Source organism: Anolis sagrei, chromosome 1, assembly GCF_037176765.1.
Source record: "Anolis sagrei isolate rAnoSag1 chromosome 1, rAnoSag1.mat, whole genome shotgun sequence".
Lineage (NCBI taxonomy): Eukaryota > Metazoa > Chordata > Lepidosauria > Squamata > Dactyloidae > Anolis > Anolis sagrei.
In genome coordinates this window covers 73384689-73410818 of record NC_090021.1, presented here as the reverse complement: position 1 = coordinate 73410818, position 26130 = coordinate 73384689, and the positions used below count along the sequence as shown (strand labels likewise).

The following is a 26130-nucleotide window of genomic DNA, read 5'->3' as shown; positions in this document are numbered from 1 at the left end:
GATTTATTTTCCCTTTTGTTTTGTTCTTTATTAAGAAAGAATAGCCCACCAAAATATTGGAAGATCAGATGAAAACCAACTAAAGTATTTTTCACACAAAAATGGTAACAAATATTTCTTAGTATTGTATAAAACCCAGTATTGCAAGCACAACCGGGAGTCACATACCAATTACTGGAATCTGGAAAGGATGTGTTTTGCACAATAATGGACAGCTAAAATCATTTAACATAACTATGGGGAGGACCTGTGCATATATATCATTGCTTTGTAGTTTTCACATGTTAACAAGTGTGGATCACAGTGTCTAGTGAAGACATCTGGAATTGCAGCAAACTGATGTCAGTCAATCCCTGCAGAATTTTGTAAGTAGGGCTGTGGTTTAAACAAGCATTTCCTTTTTGGCTAGTATTGTATCTGCTTACAGACATCAGCTCTTTCAGTGCAGAAAGAGTCTAGCTTTTGGATTGTAGGTTTCTGTCAATGGGTGGGTATAGTTAGATTTTTGAAAGCATTGGCAGTAAGCTAAAAAGCCAAATGCAAAGGTATGCTCCTGTACTGGCCTGTTTAGTTTTGTTTTCTCATTAAGCATTTACAGTTGCTGCAAAACATACTTCTTTGTGAAATAGTTTACCAGTTTTTTTCTTGGAATAAGGCAGACAGGGCAGCAGAAAGATACGATTTTCTTGATGTCACTGCTGTACTTTCCCAATTGACAGGTACATCACTGAATGCCAATTGGGACTTTCTAGATGGTGTGCAAAGTGCCAAGAAAACTTCAATTCCTATATTTTGCCTGCTTGAAGACATTTCTTTTAAAAAGAAGTAGATGCATCCACACAGGAAATTACTCCAGTATGATCTGAGAAATATAACAAAAAACATTGGCTTGCTTCTGCGTTATAAATCTTATATTATGAAGCACTGCCTTTACTAGAAAGTCTCAGCACAGGAAAGCAATTTAGAAACCTTTTATTACATGGTTATCATTTCTGCATAGGAAGCCAAATACATCGTCTTCAGTACACATTCAACTTTGTTTCAATATGTATGCATACAGTGGAAAGTTCTAATATCAAAATAAGTATGCATAATGGGATACTCTCTGGTTATATGCAGCTTCCTCTACAGATATGATAACAGAAAGGAAATTAACCATGCCTTACAGTAAACAACCAATTTCAATGCCTCCTACAATTCAAGGCTGTCTTTAGGTAATGTTCTTTTTAGTGATGGAAAACAGACAGAACATTGCAAATTCCTCATCACTGCTCAAGGAGGGACTTGCACTCTAAGACTTTGTGACTACTTTCTCAAATCCAAATGAAAACCAAGATTTTTACACTTCAAACTGTACTTGCACCCACACTGTAAGATGTCCTCCCACAAGGAAGAAATTAATCAGAGGCCTGAACTTTGAGTCTTTTAGGGCAACAGTCTGATTTCTCCATGCCAGGGAAAAGTTTGATACTCCTTCATCTGTATTTGGACTTGTCCTTATTTTTGGATTTCTTTGGGCTTCTGGATTTCCTCCTCTCCTCATGCTCCCTTTCCCAGGAATCTTCATGACGTTTATCTTTAGACTTCTTATAGCGATTATCTCTGCTCCGGGAGTGGCTACGACTACGGCTTCGGAGTTTTTCTCGCTTGTCACTTTTTCTTCTCTCTCTACTGCTTTCTTCTTTGTGCTTTCGATCAGGGTCCTGTTATGAGGAATGGGAATCAAGGTGTTACTTGCACATTATATGGACGTTTGTATGGCCCGGAAAGGTGTAAGAATAGCTCCAATGCTTTATGTCATGACTCCTTCTATGTTGATCCTAGAGATTGAATGGATGCACCAATTAAGGGGAAGAATGTACAAACTAACATATTTCACAGGAGTTTCAATACCTGGAAACAGTTAATTCTGCATTGATACAAAAGGAAGGTCATGTTTTAAAAATTTACAGTACAACCCTCATATCGGTATAACTGATATTTCATTTATTCACTTGCAGCTATAAATGGCCTCTCGGCATTTTCTAAATCTTTCAGTAAAACTCTATGATATTCTTAGGCTGAAAGCCCTTCATATTTCAAGACAGTTTGCTATTATCTGCACACAAAGTCCAGCAATGTATCCCTTGCCTTGAAAATACAGGGCCCATGATGTATTTTATATCTTGCCTTTCTTTCAATATGAATCCTAACATGCCTTACTGTGGAAATTAAAAACAAGTGATATAAAGTTCCTGCACAGGTTCAGAAACTTTTAAGAAGACTTGTTTTTCCAAGAGATACAAATCAGAAAGTTTTAGAATGTTCTATGGCTACTGCTGCACTCCCTAATGATTTCGAACATTACATACTGTAGTGTTGTATGGTTTCCAGACTATATGGCCGTGTTCTAGCAGCATTTTCTCCTGACATTTCACCTGAATTTGTGGCTGGCATCTTCAGAGGAACCACACAGCACTTCAGTGATTCTGGCTGTAAAAGCCATGAAAATACATTTATTTATTTATTGTGTCAGAAGCAAGTTGAGGGTATAGTTAAAATGCATTTAAAAACACAAACAAAGTTTTAAAAAGAATAAAAAGACAATATACTAGATGCCATAGTTAAAATGCAGCTAAACATCAGTCAACCTATTTAAGGAAGCAAACCTAATTCAGAGAGAATGGTCTTTTTTCTTAAAGCATTTTCTGAAAATGGGAGAAGCAATAAACTTTGGGGGAGACTAAACTCTGTCATCATTGCTCGAATGGTGTGGCTGTAACAGGAGTGGGGCTGGAAACGGACCAAGTCAGAGGAGGCCATGAATCCAAAGCCATTCCATTCTCCCATTATGGCCCTAAAAAGGCAGAAAAGGCTATTCCAATTCCAAGAGCAGCAGTAGTTGCTTTCTCTCCCACTTACACAGGTGGACATAAGAAAAGGTAATTAAATATTGGCAGGAACAGTCAGGGAAGGAAGAAAGAAGGGAAGGCCAGTATCCCTCTATTCTGTCCTGACCAGCAAGATAAATAAGCTTGTGGCTCTTTCCTTACAGAACCTGTTCTCACACAATCTCTGAAGGTTCACTCTGTCAGTATACAATAAAGACCCAGAAGCAGACAAGCAGTAAAATGGCTTTAAGATATAGTATGGCTTTAAGCTTTCAGGAAGAATAACAATTTGTTGGCCTACTAGTTGGCAGTGCTTCATTGTTATTTATATTGATCTGCTAACTGACCTGGAGGCAGAATGAAGCCACATGGGATGGGGTTAACACACTGAAATAAATACAAAGGCAAACCAAACAGGGATCACTCACAATCAGTCGTAGGCAAATTCAGAGCCTAAAATGCGCGCAGCCTTGGACAACATCAGCATGGCCTTAAATACTCCATTACAAAAGATTCAAAATGTTAACAAAACTGGAAGGTCACTCATGTTTCCCTAAAACCTCATGTGGAGTCCCCTCAGAAGAGAATCAACAGCATTTCCGAGGGCTCTACAATGGGCTTTTATGCCTCAAATCTCCTCCCCTCCCCGGTTTTTCCATGCAACACAGTCAATTATGTTTGGATGCTTCTTGTATCCAAGCCCATAACCTCTCTCTATCCCTGGAAAACAGCAACCTTTCGCTTATATCACTTTTGGATACATAGTTTTTGTTGTGAATGTATAACTGAACTGAGTTTGCTGCAGCATTCATCAATTTTTGAACACAATGTACCTGGACTCCCAACAGAACCACCACTTAGTGTAGCAGGAGAGCAAATTGTATTAAGGGTATAAACACGCTGTTTCCAAAACATAACATTACTCTTCCTTACATAGTCATGGGTCTTCCCTATCACAATTGCTCCATCTCTTATCTTTTGCAGAAAGCGTATGCATCAATATTCATGAAATTGTACGTCAAACTTTCAGTGACGAGTGTATCTTACTGGATTTTTAGATTTATAATTTGAAATAGCCTGGTTTTAAAAACCAGTGGTTAGTTGGATTTTAAATCTTGTATTGAAAAAGCTGTTGGTTTTGGACTGACACTTGCTATTTTGATTTGATACGTGAGCTTATTTCTGATGCATACTGAATTATCCTCCCGTTTTCTATGCATGTCTACATATTGCTTAAGAGCAGCACTTTTGCCCCCCACCCCTGTGAAATCTATTTATAACAAAAATGCTAATCTAACCTACATTTTAAAAAGTGTCACATAAACCTAGAAATCTACTTGGAATACTCAGAAATACAGAAAATGGTTGTAGGCATAAAGAATAGATGGTAAAACTAAAAATATAATTTTAAAAGAAATTATAAATTTCTCTAATAACAACAAGTTCAATAATAAATAATCTACGTATCTGTATAAGAATCTTATCCCTAGAGTTAATTTTTGAGCTAAATCAGTGCCTCTTCACAGATATATAGTTAAATGTGGTTTTGCAGGTGAATGAAAAGGATTTGATATTTAAGTATCTTTTTTTTTTTACTTTACCTACCAACTGTGGATTTTAATATGATGTAGAGCAGAGCTCTCCAAACTGTGTGTCACAACATCCTAGTGTATTGCCTGTATTCCATAGCTGTGTCATATGAAAAACCTCTCTGCTCCCATGAACAAAGGCTGTCTGACAGCTACTTGGAAGTAATATGTTGGCCATCCCTGAAGAAGGAGGAGGAGGAGGAGCCAGAGGCAGCAATGGCGGCCACTCAGGCAGCACCAAGCCCAAGGCCCCACCATCTTCCTCCTCCTTGTCATCCTCAGCAATCCGCTTCACCTCCAATGGCAGCAGCCCAAATAGTGGTCTTAGCCACAGCCAGAGAGGTGGAGGAAGAGAAAGAAGAAGAGGAGAGCAAGGAGAAGTAAAAAAAAAAAAAAAAAAAAAAAAAAAGCTCTCTTAGGGCATCTAGTTCAGCCAGACAGGAAGACACAGCTCAAAGCCCTCCCAACAGACAGCCATCCAGCCTCAGTTCAAATCCCCCCAAAAAAGAAGACTCCATCAGACCCCCAAAGGACATTTCTAATTAAGAAAAGAAAATATGTTGACAATGATGTTTGTGATTAACCACATGGAGCCGCTCTAGAACAAATTACACAAGAATCAACTGTAGCACATAAGAAGAGTAAAGGGGGAAAAAATCCATACGTCATTTATACAGTATGAAACACAGACACAGTATTAAGGTCTTATAATGGGTTGGTTTAGCCTTTGATTCCAAATAAAACTGAATTCTGTGTCACTAAAGGATGCATGTCTAATGGCCCTTCCAGTCATATAACCCAGAATATCAAGGCAGAAAATCCCACAATATCTGCTTTAAACTGAGTTATCTGAACCCACACTGCCATATATCCCAGTTCAAAGCAGAAAATGTGGGATTTTGTTCAGCTGTGTGGAAGGGGCCTAGGACTAGCCTTCTCCCACATGGGAAAATGCTTACATATTTATTTATTTATTAATTATACAACATAATAAATACTATTAGATTACATATTTATTACATAGACAGCATTCTTCAGGTGACTCCTTGAATAAAGATGCCTCTTCACAATAAGTAGATGAGGAAGAGTCCAAGGCAACAAACTGAGCTTCTGATTGGGGTGCAACATGGATACCTGGGACTGATCTTAAGCACTTGTGACTAATAAACATGCAGCTCTGATTCCCACCCCACCCCCTAGAGCAGGCATGGGCAAACTGTGCCTAGGAATTTTGGATTTCAACTCCCACAATTTCAAACAGGCTGTTACAATTGTGGGAGTTGAAGTCCAAAACACCTAGAGGGGCAAAGTTTGCCCATGCCTGTCCTAGAAGAAAGAACCAAGAGGATTTCAGTAATAAAAACACACTTATTTGAAAGGGAACGAATCCAGTACCTTAGATTTTTTGGTCCTCTTCTCACCCTCATTGCTGTCATCTGAATGGTGGTGTTTCTTCTTCTTCTTGTCAGAGTGCCTATGACTTATTTTGGCTTCTGGCTCCTCATCGTCCAATACAAGGTCATATTTTGAGCTGCCATAATGAGTTAAGGAAAACGTAGGTAAAACCTCACATAATGGAAGTTACGTTTCAATAAGATAGCTAAATTCAAACAAGACAATCATCCTGCAACACCAGAAGGTATACAAGTGATAGAATAAGATCCCGAAGAATGAAATCATGAACACTTTGATTCATGCATCTCTGCACTCATCTTTTCCCACTTAAATCTAGTAAATTTTTTAAACATCCCATTCAAACACATCTGTGTAAGCCTGATAGGAGCTTGATGTTCCAAAGAGGAGCGTATGAGCAGTGAGCACTAGTCCTGAGAAACACTTCAGCATGTTGATAGCAATGGCCCATCTTTCTTTGTAGGCAAGCTAGTCTGTCCACAAAGATAATCCATATGGCAGCAGTGGTAGAAAGGCTAACCACAAGAGCCACTTAATAATCATCATAGGAGGTAGAATACGAAGACTTGTTTTTGTGATGAGGAATTCTTATAAAAAAGGAATATTTTTTCTTTCAGTGTCAAACATTTTCATTCCAACCACAGCTGTAGGATGAAGTTATTCTCTTTCTCAGCTCAAAAGATTTCAATATGACCCAACGGAAAGTCTCCTGTGTTTAAGACAAGGAACAACAAGCACCTATAGAAGGCACTTTTCTATATCTTCTAAATCAAACCTGCAGTGCAGCTGAATAAATTAACAGTTTACACATATACATCAGAAGCTGGATAGTAAACAAGCCCTTATGTCCAAATTATCAGCCTTAAGAGAAGAAGTTACTGAAATCTGATCATTTTTATATATGTTTGCAAAATCAATTCAACATAGAGACAAAATACTTTTCATAATTAGGTCAGATTTATTGGTATCTGATAGGTTTTAAGAGTTTATGTATCTGTATGTTTATTCTGTTGATGTTTTAACGTGTTGTATTTTATATTTTTTTATATTGTAATGTGGCACTGAAGTGGTCAATCTGTAAGCCGCTCTGAGTCTCCCTCGGGGTGAGAAGAACGGGGTATAAATATGGGAAATAAAATAGATAAATAATCCTCTCCTAAAAATATTTTCTACTTATATTTGTGAGATTATTGCAATAAATCAGAAATGCAATCCCGAAAGATACATGTAAGATGTAGCATGCTTATAATAAAAATGAAAATTAGAAGAATATTTCTAACACAACAGACAATCATTTAGTTCTTAAGGATACTCTTGTTTAGGTTTTGCCTTCTCCTTGAGCCCCAGTTTAGAAGTTTTGTCATGGTCCTTTTCATATTCTTTGAAATCTTCTTTTGTGTATTTCCCACCTGTTTACAGGAAATGACACAGAGATCTTGATTTTGAATATGAATTGAAATAGGATCCAAAGAATCCATTCGTTAACCAAAATAAACAAACAAAAACCATCTTAATGTCAGTTTTGTAACCACTGGATGATCTTAATCTTCCAGGAGAGATCTGACATAATGCTGCTCTTAAAGAAATAGCTCCTAAAATAAATACATAATAGCTGGAGGTTTTAGAATAGTAATGTGTAAGGATTTTTGTATTCAAATAATATAAAATGATTCATTATATTCCAGACTTTGATGAGATGAATCCAACAGGAATTTAGGTCAATAGTCGGAGCTGGGATTCTGCTACTGGGACTAAAGGGAATCAATAGGGTAGAAATTTCCGCCTCCACTGCAGCAATCCCAGTAAGCCCCAAAATGGCTCATGGAGATTGAAAAATCTTCTGAAGTCAACTTTTCGGCAACTCCAAGGGTTGAAGTGAGGGGAAAAGTTCTGTCATACTGGTGATGTAGTCAACAGCTTTTTCTTCATCAAAATAACTTCCTCTCCTTTTCCCTGTTGATGTTATGCATGCAACATATTTTAAATCCTGTCACACAGAGCCCTAAATACTCCAAAGGTACCAGATCATGTTTGATCCTGACAACTAAACAGAATCAGCCTTGGTTGGTACTTGGATGGGACACTGCAAAAAAAAAAAATACCAGAGGGAAGAACGTGCAAAACCACTTCGGTATATTTCATGCCTAAGAAAATCCTGTGAAAAAGTTGTCAGAGGTAACTTGAAGATGTTTATGATGATGGCATGTGCTAACAAAATTTGAACGAAATCCTCAAGGAAGTGCTGCAACCTTACGGTTCAATTCGGCACTTCAATAGAAGTGACTATTCAGAATGGCTTAGTTTTCAAACTAGCTAGAATATGCTGTCAACCCCCATAATGTCTAGAACAGCAAGGCATACTTTGTCAAGGAAGAAAGTAATGTAATGGAAAGAATATGGAAACCAATAAACAACTGACATTAACAGCAATTCGCAGCAAACATTCAGCAAGGAAGATAACTAGCGCTTTACTAAGTCATCTGCATGTAGGTATAAAATAGGTTAACAAGCATTCCTGCAGACATCAGAGATTCTGTGGAGATGCTTGTGACTACCAATACTTAGCAATGGAGCTACACGATTAAGAGAGAAGACTCCAGAAAGTTTGCAAGAACTGGAGAGTGCCCATGCTTCAGAATACTGAGAATTTCATCTTACTGGGACTTGTGTTTAGGAGTCGCTCTAGTTATTCTGCTGTGTCCCTTGGGTTCCACAAGTGCATGGTTTGCCTATGAGACTATCAAGTAATATCTGGAGATTTCCTCTTGGGGCAATATCTAGTGAACAACCTAAAAGCAGGGGGGTTTGAAATGCATAGATTAGGCGTGTCTCTCTTCCTCCTACGCATGAACACACATAGCCAAAGCAGCAATGGGACTAAACTGACTACAGGAAGTCCCCAACGTATGAACAAGATAGTTCAGTAGGTTTCTTCTTAGGCTGAATTTGTTGGTAAGCTGTAATGGGCACATTTTAAAAATAAAACTCCAGCCAGTTGGCTGAGGAGGAAGGGAGGGAGCTGACAGGTTCTCCTGCATTCCTCCTCAGCCACAGATCTGGTGAGGGGCAAGGGAGGCTGGCCAGAAACCAAGGCTCCCCAGCCATGGTTGGAAATGAGGGGCGAAGGAGCTTGTTGCCAGCTTCCTTCATCAGCATCCTTCACCTTGGCTGAGGAGAAACAACTAGCTCCACCTCTCCCCAGCTGGCTGGCTCTGCCCCAATCGTATCTATAAGTTGTTTGTAAGTCATATTTTCATAACTCAGGGACTGGCAGTACTGGATTCCCCCCCCCCCCTGAAGATACTAAATGCTATCCAATTTGAGAAGATACATTTGTAGAGTGTTAACAAGGTCCCCTGGTGGCGCAGGGGGTTAAATTGCTGAGCAGCTGAACTTGCTAACCAAAAGGTTGGCAGTTAAAATGCGGGGAGCGGGGTGAGCTCCTGCTCTTAGCCTCAGTTTCTGACAACCTAGCAATTCAAAAACATGCAAATGTGAGTAGGGAAGGTAACAGTGCTCCATGCAGTCATGCTGGCCAGGTATCTTCGGCTTAGAGGAGATGAGCACACACCCCCCCCCCCAGAGTAGGACACAACTAGACATAATATCAGGGGAAACCTTTACCTTTACTTTAACAGGGAAATACTGAATTTCAAGAAACTTCTTAAAAAGTTAATCTAGAAGTGACATAAATACTGGTGCTTTTGTCCTCATCTCATGCTTCTCATTTAAGGAGACTACAATAATGGAGTTCAAGACAGGGCACATAAAATAACAAACGTTACCTTTTCCTTTCCATTTAATCTTTGCAACTGATTGGCTAAAATCCACATGTATTCTCCTGTCATCTATTAATACATTATCCATCTTAAAGTAAGCTTTCTCACAGTCTTCCTCCTGGTGTGAATTTCAAGGGAAAAGGTTCATGTTAGAAAATAACTTAATAGCCATTTTTCCCATTCATTCTCCCATATGAATGGGAAAACAATTGTTATAAGCCAGTCTAATAAAGTGCTAAAACATCCTGTCCTGCCAAATATATCTAGGATAGAAAATGGCAACAGCTTCCCTGACAAAATATTATGCCATCTATCACTGTAAAGTCTTTATGAAATTCAGAAACAAGATACTAAGCACTTTGATATTTTTATATAATTTAAAGAAAAAGTGTAACTAGAAGAGCATTGTCTCTTTCTCAATTTTTCCAGGACATTTCAGCAACAATTCCATGGTGATTTTTAGAATCTATTTCTGTATGGGATGTTAATTTCTATTTGCCAGACAGACCATCACTATCACTATTATTGATCTACATAACTATTTATCAGATGTTTGTACATCTGATTAGTTACTTAAATGTTTATAATATTGAACAAATGTTCTACCATACAGGAACAATCTACAGAAAAGCAGAACAATTACATCACACTTTTAATACCCAATTCCATTCCAACACCTTTGTACTGCCCCCACATCATTTCACACATTTAATTTCCTCATTATTACTGAAAATGGATTTTAAGAAGAGACAATGAGAAAATAAGATGACATGCATTAAAAAAATAACAATAACGAGTGTGTGGCCTATTGCTGCAGAAAGCTCATGAACTTGTGTTATGGAACAAGCAGGATGAAGGTGAGGTCACAAAGAGCCGAGGTATTCAAGGCTAGATACTAAATAAGAATGCAGAAATCAACAAAGTTAAGTTTAAATTCAAAAACAATGACTAAGATCCTGTATCAAACATGTTGTAACTACCCTTTAACTCCCCACCTCTCCCTGAAACCCATCTTAAAAGCCAGTCAGCCACCTAAATTGACAAATGTATTTTCTGGTGGCAAGTGAGTGAAGTTAAGGCTCCTACTACACTGGCATATAATCCAGATTATCAAAGCAGATAATTCACACTGCAAATAATCCAATTCAAAGCAGATAATCTGGATTTTTATGGCAGTGTAGAAGGGGCCTTAGATAAAGGGTTTATGACTGCAGCAAATCCCCAAAGGGCTTCCTGCATTTGCTCCTCATAGCCATGCTTACTAATGGAAGAGGACTGGTCACAGAATCCTACAGCATCCCATTCTCCAACAGAAATCACTTCAGAGAGCTGACTGGCTGGCTTTTAAGATGGATTTAAGGGATATTTGATTTCATAGCAATAGTGTTATGGTCACAAATAGGAATATGAAGCAATTACAATATCTTAAGTCTAAATCAGGGCACTGTAATGGATTAACAGGGTGTCATTTGTCCCACAAATTAACTCTAATCCTTCTGATTCACAACCTGAATGCACTCAAGCTATCAAAATGGATCTGTGTCTCAATGTGCTACTCTTTACAAAGAAAGTCATGACATTTTCACTGTTCACAATCCTTGCAAGGTGATCATTTATCATGACATTCCAGAAGTTCCTTTTCTTTCTCTCAACAGCCGACATAGGTATCCAAGTCTCCCTGATAAATTTACACTGTATCCAATGCACTAGATTTGTTTTAATCAGAAAACACTTAGTCAAAACAGAGAAAGCTTCATTACAGAGTACTGGGAGTGTTCAGAGAGCTTGTGTTGATGTCTGGAATAACTTTCAAGCCAGATGCTATACAAAGTATATCCAAAAGAGAAACAGATAGTGAACATCTTAACACTGGCTTTTTATATGCCACTATATAAATAAAGCAGCAGTGTATTTTCAAAGTCACACACCTTTTCAAACTCGATGAAAGCATAGCAGAGGGATTCACTAGTTTTCCAATCTCGAATTACTTCACAGCTGAAAAAATAGCATACTTTCCTTGTTAATATTCAAAAGAGACGAGTTTAGCAGATGCTATTGGGAAGTAAAACGGGTGAGAAACCCCCTTAATAGATTCCAAGGAAACAATCTGCACCAATTCTCCTGGACTGCTTTTATATTAGTATTCTTAGTATGCTTCAAAATCAGAAACAGAGGTCCCTTTTCTATACCATAGTCATAACATATTATCCACAATCTGAATATGGATTTCTCCCATAAAAATTTCATAAAACATCAGAAAATAAAATAGTTATTTCAGAGAGTATTAATTCCTTTCACAATGTTATCTATATGAACTCAGTATCTCCTTTCACTCTTTAAAAACTCAAGTAACTTTTGGGTTGGGAAATCAAAATGAGAAATAGTTTTGCATTATGTAAACTAAATGACATGACTAGGCAAAAATTACAGAAACTAGCCTGGAAATATTTAACAGAAAGTATAATAAGCTTTACAAATAATCCTAGAATAGTACTTACACAAAAATATATGACTATATTTTCTGCTTGGTAGCATAATTATTTAGGATACCAAAGAAAGATGTGTTACACTCTTCCAATACATTGCAATAGGAATCAATACTCGGTTCTCTCAGAAGGAGAAAATTATCTAGCTGAAAAGGCCCTCTCCCAAGGATTCAATGATAAAGTATAATTCTACTCAGTGATTCACTAGCAAGGGGGTGAATTTTGCACTATAGTCTTGTGCAGATTTTGTATATGTACCTTTTTATTGGCCCAAACCGAGAGAATATAATTTCAAGATCCTCGTCAGTTGTTACAGGATTAAGTTTACATACAAAAAGCACATTTTCTGGTGGTCTGATATCTGCATCAGGCAAGTCCCCAACCTGAAGTATAAAAAGCGAAACAAGATGGGATTTGAGAATGAGTTTATGTAGAAATTCTGGCAATTCACATTTATGATCTCAGACATACTTGCAGAATATACACATTCTAAAGGATGTTCAGGTGTGCAATGAAATATGGAAACAATCTATTGTTATTTTGAAGTCTTAAAGATAAATGATAAGATATTTTTGTTTGAGCCCTTTTAAATATTCACTGATTTCACATTTCAAGTGTTAAAGTGCTAGGAGACTGTCAGCTACTCTTCTGGACTTGTAGCTCAAGAACAAGACAAGATTATTATTTGATATTTTGTTATAACATAAAAACACATAAATAAGGACACAGATTTATGTGTGAAGTTCTTGTTCCTGCAATTGATACATCTATTGAAACTTGTTTACAATCATTAACTTCTTTAACACAATCTGGGCATTTTGAGGACACACATTTATATATGTGTGGTGTGTATATATATTACATGAAAATTCTCCCATTTATCCTTACCACTCACTAAAAATGAGTTAATTGTTGCTAAGAGGCAAAACATAGCAAAAACTCATATAGTGACTTGGAATTTCAGTTTCCATCTATGTAACATGAAATCCTGAGTACATGAAGCAAATTTATTTTGGGATGATTACTTTGGGCAAATATGCCAAACATACTTACCATTTCCAGAAGAATAGCTTGCGTTTTTGCCTCTTTTTCGGCTAGAATTTCTTCCACTTCATCAACAGACCTCCCTTTGAAATCATCAATTTCCTCATCTGCTCCTATTCTTCCACTCTGTCTTATATTAAAATATATAAAAATAACAGCTATTTAACACTATTCACACATCTTGTCACTGTAACTAAATAAACCAACAGAAACATAAGCAAATGTATCCACATGCTTGAAAGGACAGATATACAGATGTACAGATATACAGATCACTAGAAATGCACTTCATTGTGTCCACAAAACAGTGGACAAGACTGTGCAAAAAGCCCATACAAAATTACAAATATTGGTCATCCACACATTATTTCATTTCTAGCTCACCCTTGTCCCTGCATAGGGCCCAGGGTGACTGATACCCATTTTACAAAAGAGGCACAGCTAAAAAAATCCCTATTAATACAACCTCCCCATAAAATTAAGCGAACGATTATATTAAAAGAACACAATTAAAACAGTTTAAATCACAATGAAAAAGATTATTGCCATTAAACACATTATGTGCCAATTCTCATTTCTCACTTGCTATCAGTCTGTAACTTACCACTATGACTTCCCTGCTTCCCCTCCTCCCACAAAAGGGTCTTTTAAAGGGTAAAAGCAAGAGAGCTATAGAATACTTTAAGTCCTTGGAAGATCGTATCCTCCCACCACAGAGAAAATCAGTTTTAACAGTTTATTTTTAATACCATTAATATTTAATTCTATTTTAATGTATGTATGTTTTTCAGGTTTTAAATTTTATTGTATTGGTTTTACAATAAGCCGCTTTGAGTCTCTTCTTTGGAGAGAAAAAGCGGAGTATAAAAAAATGATGATGATGATAATAATAATAATAATAATAATAATAGAATACATGTTTACAATACTATATATGCTATATATATAATATATGGTAATTTCTAGTATAATACATACTAGAAACAAAAAGGGCTTTCTAGATGAAGGCAATCTCTGAGCGCCTCCACACAGGGCTTAAGGCAACTTCAGAGCAGGTTAAAGAAACCTGCTCTGAAGCACTTCCCCACAAAATGGGGGATCTAATGGGGCATCAAATTAATATAGGACAAAGCAGGGTTTTCCTGAATTCATTCATTTTTACCTGAGGTGTTGTTTGGCTGCCTCAGGTAAAAGGCTGACAGGGCTTGCATTTTAGGCCCTGTCTGGAAGAGCCCTCAGTTCTTTAAACAGCATGCATTACAATATATATTTTGTTCCCCTATCTTCATAATTAACCTTTCCATTTTCTGTTCATCTTTTCAAAGGCAGATAAGTAGACTGACATCTTTGGTGTTTCTCTGTCTCTTTGTAGTTCATTGACATGAATTTAATCTTCCTCTTCCCTTAGAATCATAGAGTTGGAAGAGACCTCATGGGCCATTCAGTCCAACCCCCTGCCAAGAAGCAGGAAAATTGCATTCAAAGCACCCCCGACAGATGGCCATTTAGCCTCTGTTTAATGGCTATCCTGCCCTCTCCCTTCTATGGTATCACAGGTATAACAGCAACACTCACATCCAGTTGTTCTTTTGTAGGCTCTGGTGAACGATCTGGTATTGTCAAACCAGTGGGGTCATCAAATGGATCGTCTAAGATCACTGTGTGGTTTATTCTAAATCAGAAATACAAAAAGTGTAGATTCAGTTGACTATCATGTCACCTTTTGATAAACCAAAAACACACTCATCTACCCATAATCTAATAATCTATAAGCAGATATAGAAAAATGAACTTCTGGGGTGGAATTAGAAGTTCAGAAATCCATCTGTTTTGTTTGTTTACAAACCTTTTACATTATCTACATTACTGGCTAATGAGCCTGACACTTGTAGTGCTCACAAGACGGCATTAGAGTGTAGCCATGGAGACATTCTATTGGCCTCCTCAGAAGGCCTACATACCAATACCAGTAGAGAACCTCCTTAGGAGTGCTATGGAAATATTTTGAGACATTTTAAGAGAAAGAAAATAAAGGAAAAATGAATAGAGAGGAAGGTGTATGAAGAAAAAGAAGGGAAGAAAGAAGGGAGAAAGATAGGAAGAGAAAGGGAAGAAAGAAGAGGTGTATGAAGGAAAGCAACAGGAAGAGAAAGAAAAGAAAGAAGGGGTGTATGAGATAAAGTAAAGGAAGAAGGAAAGAAAGAAAGAAAAGGAAGGAGGAGGTATATGAGGGAAATGGAGAAAGGAAAGAAAGAGCAACAAAGCAAATGCAAACCCAAGCAGCTTTGGGTATATACACTAACAGAACGATAAAGACAAACCTGATGTCTTGATAGGGAACGAAATCCTTGTCAACAAAAGCCTCATTAATTTTGTTCAATACATCCATGCCTTCTGTTATTTCACCAAACACTGTATGAACACCATCCAAGTAATCTAAGTTTTCTCCTGTAGTAATAAGAAACTAGAAAACAGAAATACCACACTTGTTTAAATTATAAGAATGGTGAGTATCTCCATGTAATTTAGATTTCATTTGAAATCAGTTTACTTATCTTCTTGAGATAGGACACTAGAAGCAATGCACGGCTATAGTATTTTAACTTGTTGGACATTGATTTTATAAATTTTATCCATTGCTTTATCAATGCATTTTGTTATGATCTGTTGTACACTGCCTCAAATGAGCCAATTTAAAAAGTTTTAAAATTGTGAAAAATTAGTCCTTGGCATATTCTGTGAGTCCTTAGCAACTGTCAAAATAATCTCCCACTACAGCTAAGGTTAGTAAGGAAAAAAGAACTGAGTAACAGAGAACAACACTGGCTATTATTCAGAGTGGAATTACATGCCTTTGATACTGTTTGTGTCATTCTTCAAGATACACTTCATTGAAACTTGTAATCTCTCCATCTCTTAGAAAGGAGAATTACTCATCACAAATACCACAGCATTAGATGTTGAACTTCCTGTCTCCCCCTTCGCACTCCTTATGATATTTGCACTACTCTCTGCTTGCACTGATCAAGAGCAGTATAGTAAGATAATAATATTTTAGTTTCATGGATGACATTCTTAATGCTTTTTTCACAAGATAGTACAAAGATTCCATAGGAGAAGATATGCTATATCTATCCTCCGAACGGCACCACTATTTAGCTGCAGCAGAATACACACACCTCATTCAGTACCTGGTGGAAAGTGGACGGGAGAGACTGGAGAAGAATCTAGTCATGTCTCCATAAGCAGTTGCAGACACGTGGCTTCTTCTGTTGAGATCTACTGGATCTTCCAGGGCCCATCCACACTGCCCCTTTATCTGAGGATTTGATCTCAGATTATCTGTTTATCCCAATTTATCTAGCAATTGAGACTCATAGATTCCAGTTTAAAGCAGATAATCTGGGAAAAGATCCTGGGATAAAGGACAGTGTAGAAGGGCCCTCAGAGATCTTGGCAAATGATGTAATCAGTCTGCATCTCAGTTATGGGAGTTTAGTTTAATGCTTCTCCATTAGTCACTGAATGGTCATGAGGTGAGGGGCTATTACATCTCTCTGTGAGCCACTTAAACAGCCCAAGGGGGACTGCTATTGCAATAAAACACAAGTTGTGGGAGGTGGTTGGTCATGCAAAGGGAGGAAGAGAATAACAATTTCTGAAATGACGAGGGGCATGGGGAGGGGGGATATGTACATTGGAATGCCACCTGAATTTGTCATTAACAAGATGCTCACCTAAGAATGCCTAAAGGTAACACATTGGCACATATTAAAACCATTATATCATTTGCTCTTGAGGTCTATACAATCACTACACATACTTACACACCTTCAGATTTGACCCACAAAGTATTGCTAGTTCTATTGCTTACAGCCAAGCCCTGTCATAAAACTGCATGTGCTCACACCCACAAAATGAGACTCAAAACTCATGGATTTGCAAAAAACATTTTTCAAATTCAACATCTATCAAATGAGACAAAAACCTCAAATCAACAAGGCAATGCTCTATTACAGGACAGGAACAGTCTAATACAGGACAGATAGAAAACAACAACAGAAAATATCAGGATGCCACCTTTGCCACATAACAGCTTCCAGCTTGAGACTATTCAAGCACATTAGTAACAAGCTGCAACCTATTCTGGAGAATAATGCCACATTTACAGATCTCATCGCCTTACACTACTTCATGAAGGTTTGTCATCTGAGTTACAATTTTTATCTTTCTAATCCTATTACACTGTCAGTCTTGCATTCCAGTACACCTTTAGCTGTATTTTCTTCTCCACTAATGAATCTAAAAAAGTCAACTGATATATGTGAAACCTTAAGCTAAAATAAATCAATACACAGCTACTCGGGTTTAAAAATGCATCATGAAGGCAAGACTCAGAGCCAGAAACAACCTACTACAAGACAGGCCAAGCCCAAAGAATGTCAAAAGTCAACTAGTTCTCATTTACAGCCCACGGCTGAGACAATTCAAATCATAAATAGCTACAACCAATTCTGGAATATAGCATAACTCACCTACATCAGGACACCTAACACAGATGGAAATACAGGAACAAAACCTTGGCATCAAAGGAAAACTTTCACCCTACAGTCATCACAATAGCTATTTATCACAATAATGTGAACTGACCTGAGATCCATGCTGGTCACTGCCATTGTTCACCATTGACACTGTCCCCTTTTTCTTGTGTTTGATTCTTGGCACTTTTTCTGCTTCAAAAAATCTAGCTTGGTCCCCATACAATTTGCTGAAACATACAGACATTAAAAGTTAGAAAATTGCCAAAACATTGTAATTGACTAATTTCAGCTAAAATCAAATTGCTGACTTTGAAACATATCCAGTATAGCTATGCATTCTTGTGATCATGTTTAGATTATTTCTTGGTATCTGTCCTTTTGCATTCATTTCTCAATTCTCTACAAATGAGGAACCTCACTCTTGTAAGAGTTCTGTGTACACTAAACAGGACTCCAGGGGAGCCTCTCAACGTCCACATTTGTGCTCAAAGATTGCTTTAAAACACACATGTCTTGATTCGGCAAACACAATGACTGAATGGATCTTCCTAGTTAACGAGGTATATCTGTACAAAGGATGTAATGATCTTTAATCTATTGGCTACCCAAAAATCTATACAAGTGGGAGAAATGTGCATGCGTGCATATATTTACGAACATCTCCTGCTTGTATAGATTTCTATGTAGCCAATACACTAAAGATTTCCAAATAGCCAATGCATTTGCTTGTATTATAAAATATCTTGCTAGACTGCTGAATACAGTGAAAGATGTGGGGTGAAGTGGAAGGGAATAGAGAAGATTTGTGTCAGTAATATAGTGAAGGCATCATCTGCTTTACTTTGCCAAGTTGTTTCTATTATTTTCCAACAATAAAAGGACTTCTTTAACAACCTAGGAATCGGATCCACAAAACATACAGAGATTCTGCTTAGGTCTCATGTTGCCTCCAGAGCACAACACTCTAAGAGGGAAGCTCTTTTCATGTCAGACTAAGTTAGGACACAACACAGATGGGAAGTTCAGGTTGACACTTCTACATTTCATTAACATAATTTCAGGTAGCTTGCGGGGTGCATGCCTCTTCCTTCATCCTGGTGCTTTTCAAAACAAGCAGCTATACCTACAGAAGTTTCAAAGATGCGACACTGTCCTTTATAATATGGTTAAATATTACATCTTATCTTAGCCACTCACAAAAATGGGATTTTAAATCTAAATATGACTTTCTGATCACTTCTGTTTTATCCACGAGTAGCTGGGATGGATTGAGGAAGTTGGCAAGAAATGCCCTCTGGACCATCTGAAGTTGCCTGCTGATGTTTTGACACAACTGAAATAGTTAACCAAGTACAAATAATAATATTTATTTATATTCCACCCTCTCTCTCCGAGGGGACTCAAGGCAGATTCCAACAAACAAAAAGGCAAACATTCAGTGCCTAATACAACAATAAACACAAATGTAATAACATATAAAAATACATTAAAACATGTCACCTAAAGTTAAATGAAATGTAACCTATCAGATATATTATATCTAAGCTAAAACAAAAACAAACATTCACATCAATTTATAGAAGGCAGCAGACGTAGGTTTGCTAAAATATGTAAGTTGGTTATGTGGCCAGTGATGTTCCTCTTCATTTCCACCAGTTCCTGTCTTTGGGAAAACTCCAGTCCAGTCCAGATGAAATATGCCAGTGCTTCAAATGAACTTTAGTTAACCAATAGAGATCTAAATCCAATGAACCTTTACTTGAGTCCACATCTCACTGCATTGAAAGCTACTTGTTTCCAGCCAGGTATGCATATAATCAAAGCTTAAATGATACTCACCAAAAGATGGATTCACCTCCACGCCCAGTGCCCTGGGGGTCTCCAGTTTGCACAATAAAGTCTCTCTGAAACAGCATAAGGCATAAAGGTATCCTGGTATTACTTATCACTGTGCAAAAGGTTTTACAATCTGACAATGACTGTATTGTACTGTATTGGGTTTTCTCATTTTTACAAACTGAAGGAACAAGCTGAGAGGGGCACACATGCATATCTCCCTAGTGTCAGGTACAATACTTTTCTTTATTGCACACCCAGTGTAAGAAGGGGTACTAACCTCTTTTAGCTCCTTCTTTCTCTTCCCTTCCCCTCATACCCTTTTCTGCTTTTCTTTGAATGCTTCTGGAACATATAGTCATACAGCCTGGAAAACTCACAGGAACACGCTTTGCCTTTCTTTTCCCAGTGACACTGAAAAGGGCCACTTCACCTAGCAACAGCCTTTGGGCATACTTCAACTTTTATATACAGAGATTGACTGATGACCAGGGGCGGCTCAACCATTATGCAAAGTAAGCATTCGCAGTATAGTTGATTTTGCCCAGGGGCGCTCTTGGGGAAAATAGACCTTGACATATGCGAGTTGTAGTTACTGGAATGTATAGTTCACCTACAATCAACGAGCATCCTAACTCCAACAATGATGGAATTGAACCAAATATGGCACACAGAACTCCCACGATGAACAGAAAATATATATCAGTGATTGTTTGCTTACTGTTGAAAATTACCTAGGGCCGCCTCTGCTGATGACACACATTTTAAAGTTACTCACAACGTCTGGGGATGCCTGGCACAGATGCAGGCGAAGCGTCGGGAGAGAATGCTTCTAGAACATGACCATACAGCCCCAAAAACCTACAACAACCCGTTCCTCAAACGTTTGAGGGGAAACACTGAAAAGTTTACAACAACCTACAACAACCTGTTCCTCACACGTTTGAGGGGAAACATTGAAAAGAAAAGTTTTAAAAACTTTACCTGTACACTGTGTATAAGGCAGTAATTATAGTACTTGATCTTGCAAAGCTTCAGAAAATTTAGACAGGCTGCAAAGAAAAAATAAATTGAAATAATTGCAAGGCGGTGTATATCTCAAAGAGAAATTAAGTCTTGCTAATTCCCTTCAACTGAGCAGAGAAGGCTAAGGGTCTTGTAGAACTACAACTCCCAGGATTCCTTAAACATGGCAGTTGACGTAGCATCAACCCGCGCTAATTCGGCCTCTCCCTCTCACCTCGCGGCCTCTCCTCGGTGTACAGATCCACCACCAGGTCCCCCAGCGTCGTTTCCAGGAGAACGGCCATGGCTCCCTCGCCTTCCTTCGCCACTACTGCCAATCACCCTTTGTCCCGGAAAGAAACCTCTCCAGGCTTCCCGCCTTAGCGGAAGCTCCTCCCCTCCTCCCCGCTACTTGACGTCAGCAAACAAAACAAACACTCTCGTAGACTCATGAACTTAGTAGACTCGCACCGAAGGGCCAAGCTTCCGGGTGTATTTCTTCACTTCGGAGACAAGCTCCCCCTCTCCCCGCTACTTGACGTCAGCAAACAAAACAAACACTCTCGTAGACTCATGTACTTAATAGACTCACACCGAAGGGCCAAGCTTCCGGGTGTATTTCCTCACTTCTGAGACCATGCCCTCCCCCTGCTTGACAGCAAAGCACGTAGACTATAAACTTAGGCTCACATTAAAGGGGAAGAGAAATGAAAGGGAAGCCATTCAAACGCACAAGCATGTGGACAATTTCAACAGAGACCCCTTCCCCACAGCTGAATAAAATCCCACATAATCTGCTTTGAACTGGAATATATGGCAGTGTGGACTCAGATATCCCAGTTCAAAGAACATATTGTGGGATTTTTCTGGTCTTGATATTCTGAGTTATACGGCTGTGTGGAAGGGCCCAGAAAGGAGGAAACCATTAAAAAGGTAAAGGTTGTCCCCTGACATTAAGTCCAGTCATGCCTGACTCTGGGGTGTGGTGCTCATCTCCATTTCTAAGCCGAAGAGCCGGCGTTGTCCTTAGACACCTCCAAGGTCATGTGGCCGGCATGACTGCATGGAGCGCTGTTATCTTCCCGTCGGAGCAGTACCTATTGATCTACTCACATTTGCATGTTTTCGAACTGCTAGGTTGGCAGAAGCTAGGGCTGACAGCGGAAGCTCACACCGTTCCCCAGAATCGAATCTGTGACCTTTCAGTCAACAAGCTCAACAGCTCAGCGCTTTAACCCACTGCACCACCGGGGGGCTCCTTCCAGTATTTTAAAAAGAACTCTAAAATCAGGACAGTAAATAAAGAGCAACAGCCAAAAAGCAGGGGAATTCCAGACAAGAAACAATCATGGCCAGCGAACACCTCCCAACAAAGGATCCCCCAGACAGGAAGCAGACAGACTTTGAAGCTGCAAGGCCATTAAATGCTAATCAATTACCAATTAGCCAATTACAACACTCACACTTGCCTCATGCAGGCAAGAGTTCTGTCTCCCACCATAGACATTCCACGGATATGTAAACCTCACAACAGACCTCTCAACCTCTGAGGTTGCCTGCCATAGATGTGGGCGAAGCGTCAGGAGAGAATGCTTCTGGAACATGGCCATACAGCCCAGAAAACTCACAGAAGCCCAGAAAGGATCAAACTTCCAAGGTCACGTTTTCAAGACCACGTTTTCAAAACCTATGGACTTGCAAATCATTCTTCATAACACCTGGAGGGCTAAAGTTTGCCCATGCCTGCTGAAGACGCAAGTTCGCACCTTGGGAATTCATTGATGAGCCTGGAACCCCAGATCTTGGTAGTGGCTAGGGTAACTTTTGCACAACTAAAATGTGTGCACCAGTTAGCTGTGCCCTTACCTTGGAAAGCCAGACTTGGCCTTGGTAGTCCACACTCTTGTAACATCCCAAATAGACTACTGCAATATGTTGTATGTGGGGTTGCCTTTGAAGACTGTTTGGAAGCTTCAAATGGGAGACAGCTAGATGAATCACTGGAGTGGTCTACAGGGAGCATACAACCCCCGTTACATCAGCTCCGCTGTCTGCTGTCTGCTACCAAGTAGAATTCAGAGTGCTGGGTTTAGCCTATAAAGCCCTAAACAGTTCTGGCCCAACTTAACTCCCTCTATGATCCACCTGGGAGGTTAAGTTCGTCAGCAGAGGCCCTGCTCTCGGTCCCACCTCCGACGTAGGTGTGGTTGGTGGAGACAAGAGATAGCGCCTTCTAGGTGGTGGGCCCTCATCTATGGAGCTCCCTCCCCAGTGAAATTAGATCAGCCCTCTTCCTCCCAACTGTCAGGAAAAAAAATAAAAATATGGTTGTGGAACCAAGCTTTTGGACAGTAACTCTGAGCAGTGTAATAAGTAACTACAAAACTAATACAATGACAAATGGAAAGGCCCTGGATAATTATTCGGATTGTGTGATTTCAATGATGTTTTAATGTTAATGTCTTTAAATGTTCCTTTTAAAATGTATTTCCTTATTTTATTGATATGTATGGCATCTAATGTTTGCCTTTTGTAAGGCCATGCTAAGTACCCTTCGGAGTGTTTCCTCTGACATTAAATCTAGTCAAGTCTAACTCTGGGATGTGGTGCTCATCTCCATTTCTAATCCGAAGACCTCCAGGGTCATGTGGCCAGCATGACTGCATGGAGCGCCTTTACCTTCCCACCAAGGCATTAATTGTCCTGCATCTGATTATCTATTAACTATTGATCTACTCACATTTGCATGTTTTCGAACTGCTAGGTTGGCAGAAGCTGGGTCTAACAGCGGGCACTCACCCTACTACCCGGATTCGAACTGCCAACCCTTTGAACATGACTCTACTGTATTGCCATTGCCTGCTTGTATGACTTCCCTGGATCACACAGAGTTCTTTGCATATCTAAAGAAGGTGATAGCTTCTTTATTGTCCCATTTGGTACATGTTTTCTTCATTCTGCTTATGTGATCCTTTTCCTGTGTGTGTTTTCTCATAGCTTAAAATGATGGCAAAGACAGATTTCCTTCTAATGCTAAATACTAAGGTTATTTATTAAACAAGTTAAATCAAGTTACATAAGTGTCCCTTGTCCTCTTCAGGATGGCCATCTGTCAGGGGTGTTTTGAATGCGATTTTCCTGCTTTCAAAGCAAGAAGTTGAACTAGATGGCCCACAAGGTCTCTTCCAACTCTGTGATTCTTCTATATTCATTATGTGTCCTATGAATCATAGAGCTGGAAGATATTTCATGGGCCATCCAGTCCAACCCCCTGCCAAGAAGTAGAAAAATAGCATTCAAAGCATCCCTAACAGATGGCCATCCAGCCTCTGCTTAAAAAGCCTCCAGAGGAGCCTCCACCATACTCTGGGGCAGAGAGTTCTACTGCTGAACGGCTCTCACAGTCAGAAGGTTCTTCCTTATGTTCAAGTGAAATCTCCTTTCCCGGTAGCTTGAAGCTATTGTTATGCATCCTAGTCTCCAGGGTAGCAGAAAACAAGCTATGACTTCCTTTCACATATTTATACATGGACATCATGCCTCCTCTCAGTCTTCTCTTCTGCAAGCTAAACATGCCCAGCTCTTGAAGCCGGCTCCTCATAGGGCTTGTTTTCCAGATCCTTGATCATTTGAGTTGCCCTCCTCTGGGTGACTCATTCTTGAATTACTCGTTCTTGAATTTCTCCATGTTTGGGTATAGGGCTAGGTAAAGGTTTTCTCCTGACATTAAGTCTAGTCATGTCCAACTCTGTGGGTTGGTGGTCATCTCGGTGATAGTATAATAGCTGGGTCCAGAAGCTTCGGGAGTTATGGAAATTCAGCAAAGGCGGCTGTGAATAAGGGAAGCGAGGGGGCAGAGTGAGAGCAGAGAGAGTGAGGGAAGGATAGAAAGGAGGGGATGCTTAGGGTAAGGGTTAGGGCAAGGTTTAGGGTTTGGGTTACAGTTAGGGTTAGAGTAAAGTTTAGGGTTTGGGTTACAGTTAGGGTTAGAGTAAAGTTTAGGGTTTGGATTAGGGTTTGGGGTTGGGCTTAAGCTTACGGTATGGCTCAGGGTTAGGTGTAGGGTAAGGGTTAGGGTTTCACCATTAAAGAACTCTTACATTTCTTTTATATTATCTGTCTCTGGCTTGGCTTGCATTAGCCAAGTCTCTCTTGCGCAAACAGCGCTCCTGAAGGAGCAATGCGGCATCTAAGTAACGCTTGGCGCTTCTGGACCCAGCTACCATGCTATTACCGTCATCTCCATGTCTCAGCCGAAGATCCGGTGTTGTCTGTAGACACCTCCAGGGTCAAATGGCCGGCATGACTACATGGAGCGCCCTTACCTTCCAGATGGAGCGGTACCTAATGATCTACTCATATTTACATGTTTTTGAGCTGCTAGGTTGGCAGAAGCTTCTCCATGTCTCAGCCAAACAGCTGGCATTGTCTATAGATACCTCCAGGGTCATATGGCCGGCATGACTACATGGAGTGCCCTTACCTTCCCGACGGAGTGGTACCTGGTAATAGTATGAAAGCTGGGTCCGGAAGCTCTGAGCCTTACGCTGTTTCCGCTTCGCTCCTTTGAGAGCGCTGTTTGCACAACACAGAATGAAACACAGATATAGGAGGAATGTAAGAATTCTTTAATGGTAAAACCCAAACCCTAATCTGAACCCTAAGCCTTACCCTAAGCCTTAACCCTAATTGTAACCCTAACCCTAAACCTAACCTAATTCTAACCTTAACTCTTACCCTACCCCAAACCCTAAACCTTATCCCAACGGTTGGGGTATTTTATTTATCGTGTCATCTGCAACCAGAACATTGTATTACATTTCTAACAAAACAAAACAAATAAACAGATAAAAAAAACAACACAAATTTTGCAAACTTGGTAGCTGATTAAATGTCCTTTGACCAGTATCTGGCCACTTGGAGTGCCTCTGGTGTTGCCACAAGAAGGCCCTCCATTGTGCATGTGGCAGGGCTCAGTTTGCATTGCAGCAGGTGGTCAGTGGTTTGCTCTTCTCCACACTTGCATGTTGTGGATTCAACTTTGTAGCCCCATTTCTTAAGATTGGCTCTGCATCTCATGGTGCCAGAGCGCAGTCTGTTCAGCGCCTTCCAACGGTTGGGGTAGGGTTTGGGGTTGAGTAAGAGTTAGGATTAGGGTTAGAATTAGGTTGGGACCCAACCCTCCCCTCTTTTCTATCCTTCCACCAAATTGAAGTCTATTCCCGCCCTCCTCAGTGTGCCGCTCTCCCTTTCCCTTATTTACAACCGCTGTTGCGGAATGTGCATATAATGCTCGGAGCTTCCGGATCCAGCTATCATACTATCACCGGTACCTATTTATCTACTCATATTTACATGTTTTCGAACTGCTAGGTTAGCAGAAGCTTCTCCATGTCTCAGCCGAAGAGCCGGCGTTGTCCAGAGAAACCTACAGGGTCATATGGCCAGCATGACTACATGGAGTGCCCTTACCTTCCCGACGGAGTGGTACCTATTGATCTACTCATATTTACATGTTTTTGAACTGCTGGGTTAGCAGAAGCTTCTCCATGTCGCAGCCGAAGAGC

The 26130-nt window shown here is 39.5% G+C and overlaps 1 protein-coding gene across 1 annotated transcript; it reads right to left on the bottom strand.

The window, feature by feature from the left end:
* Positions 1-2: 2 nt before the first annotated feature.
* Positions 3-20950, bottom strand: PPIL4 (peptidylprolyl isomerase like 4). Its single transcript, XM_060753541.2, has 13 exons — positions 20799-20950; positions 20543-20610; positions 19562-19626; positions 17832-17949; positions 15503-15645; positions 14757-14853; positions 13191-13307; positions 12396-12520; positions 11580-11646; positions 9658-9769; positions 7185-7281; positions 5855-5990; positions 3-1703 (listed from the first exon to the last, which is right to left on the bottom strand). Exons 1-13 carry the CDS (start codon positions 20866-20868, stop codon positions 1476-1478), a joined length of 1443 nt encoding a protein of 480 aa, XP_060609524.2. The 5' UTR covers positions 20869-20950; the 3' UTR covers positions 3-1475.
* Between the last annotated feature and the right edge of the window lie 5180 nt (positions 20951-26130).

Excerpts from the sequence above, each read along its gene's own strand:
- PPIL4 (XM_060753541.2), bottom strand. The coding sequence starts at position 20,868 with ATGGCCGTTCTCCTGGAAACGACGCTGGGGGACCTGGTGGTGGATCTG. Across the intron at positions 17,950-19,561 it reads GGAGGTGAATCCATCTTTTG|CAAATTGTATGGGGACCAAG; the intron begins GTGAGTATCATT and ends TGTATGTTTCAG. Across the intron at positions 14,854-15,502 it reads GTTCCCTATCAAGACATCAG|AATAAACCACACAGTGATCT; the intron begins GTTTGTCTTTAT and ends TTTCTGATTTAG.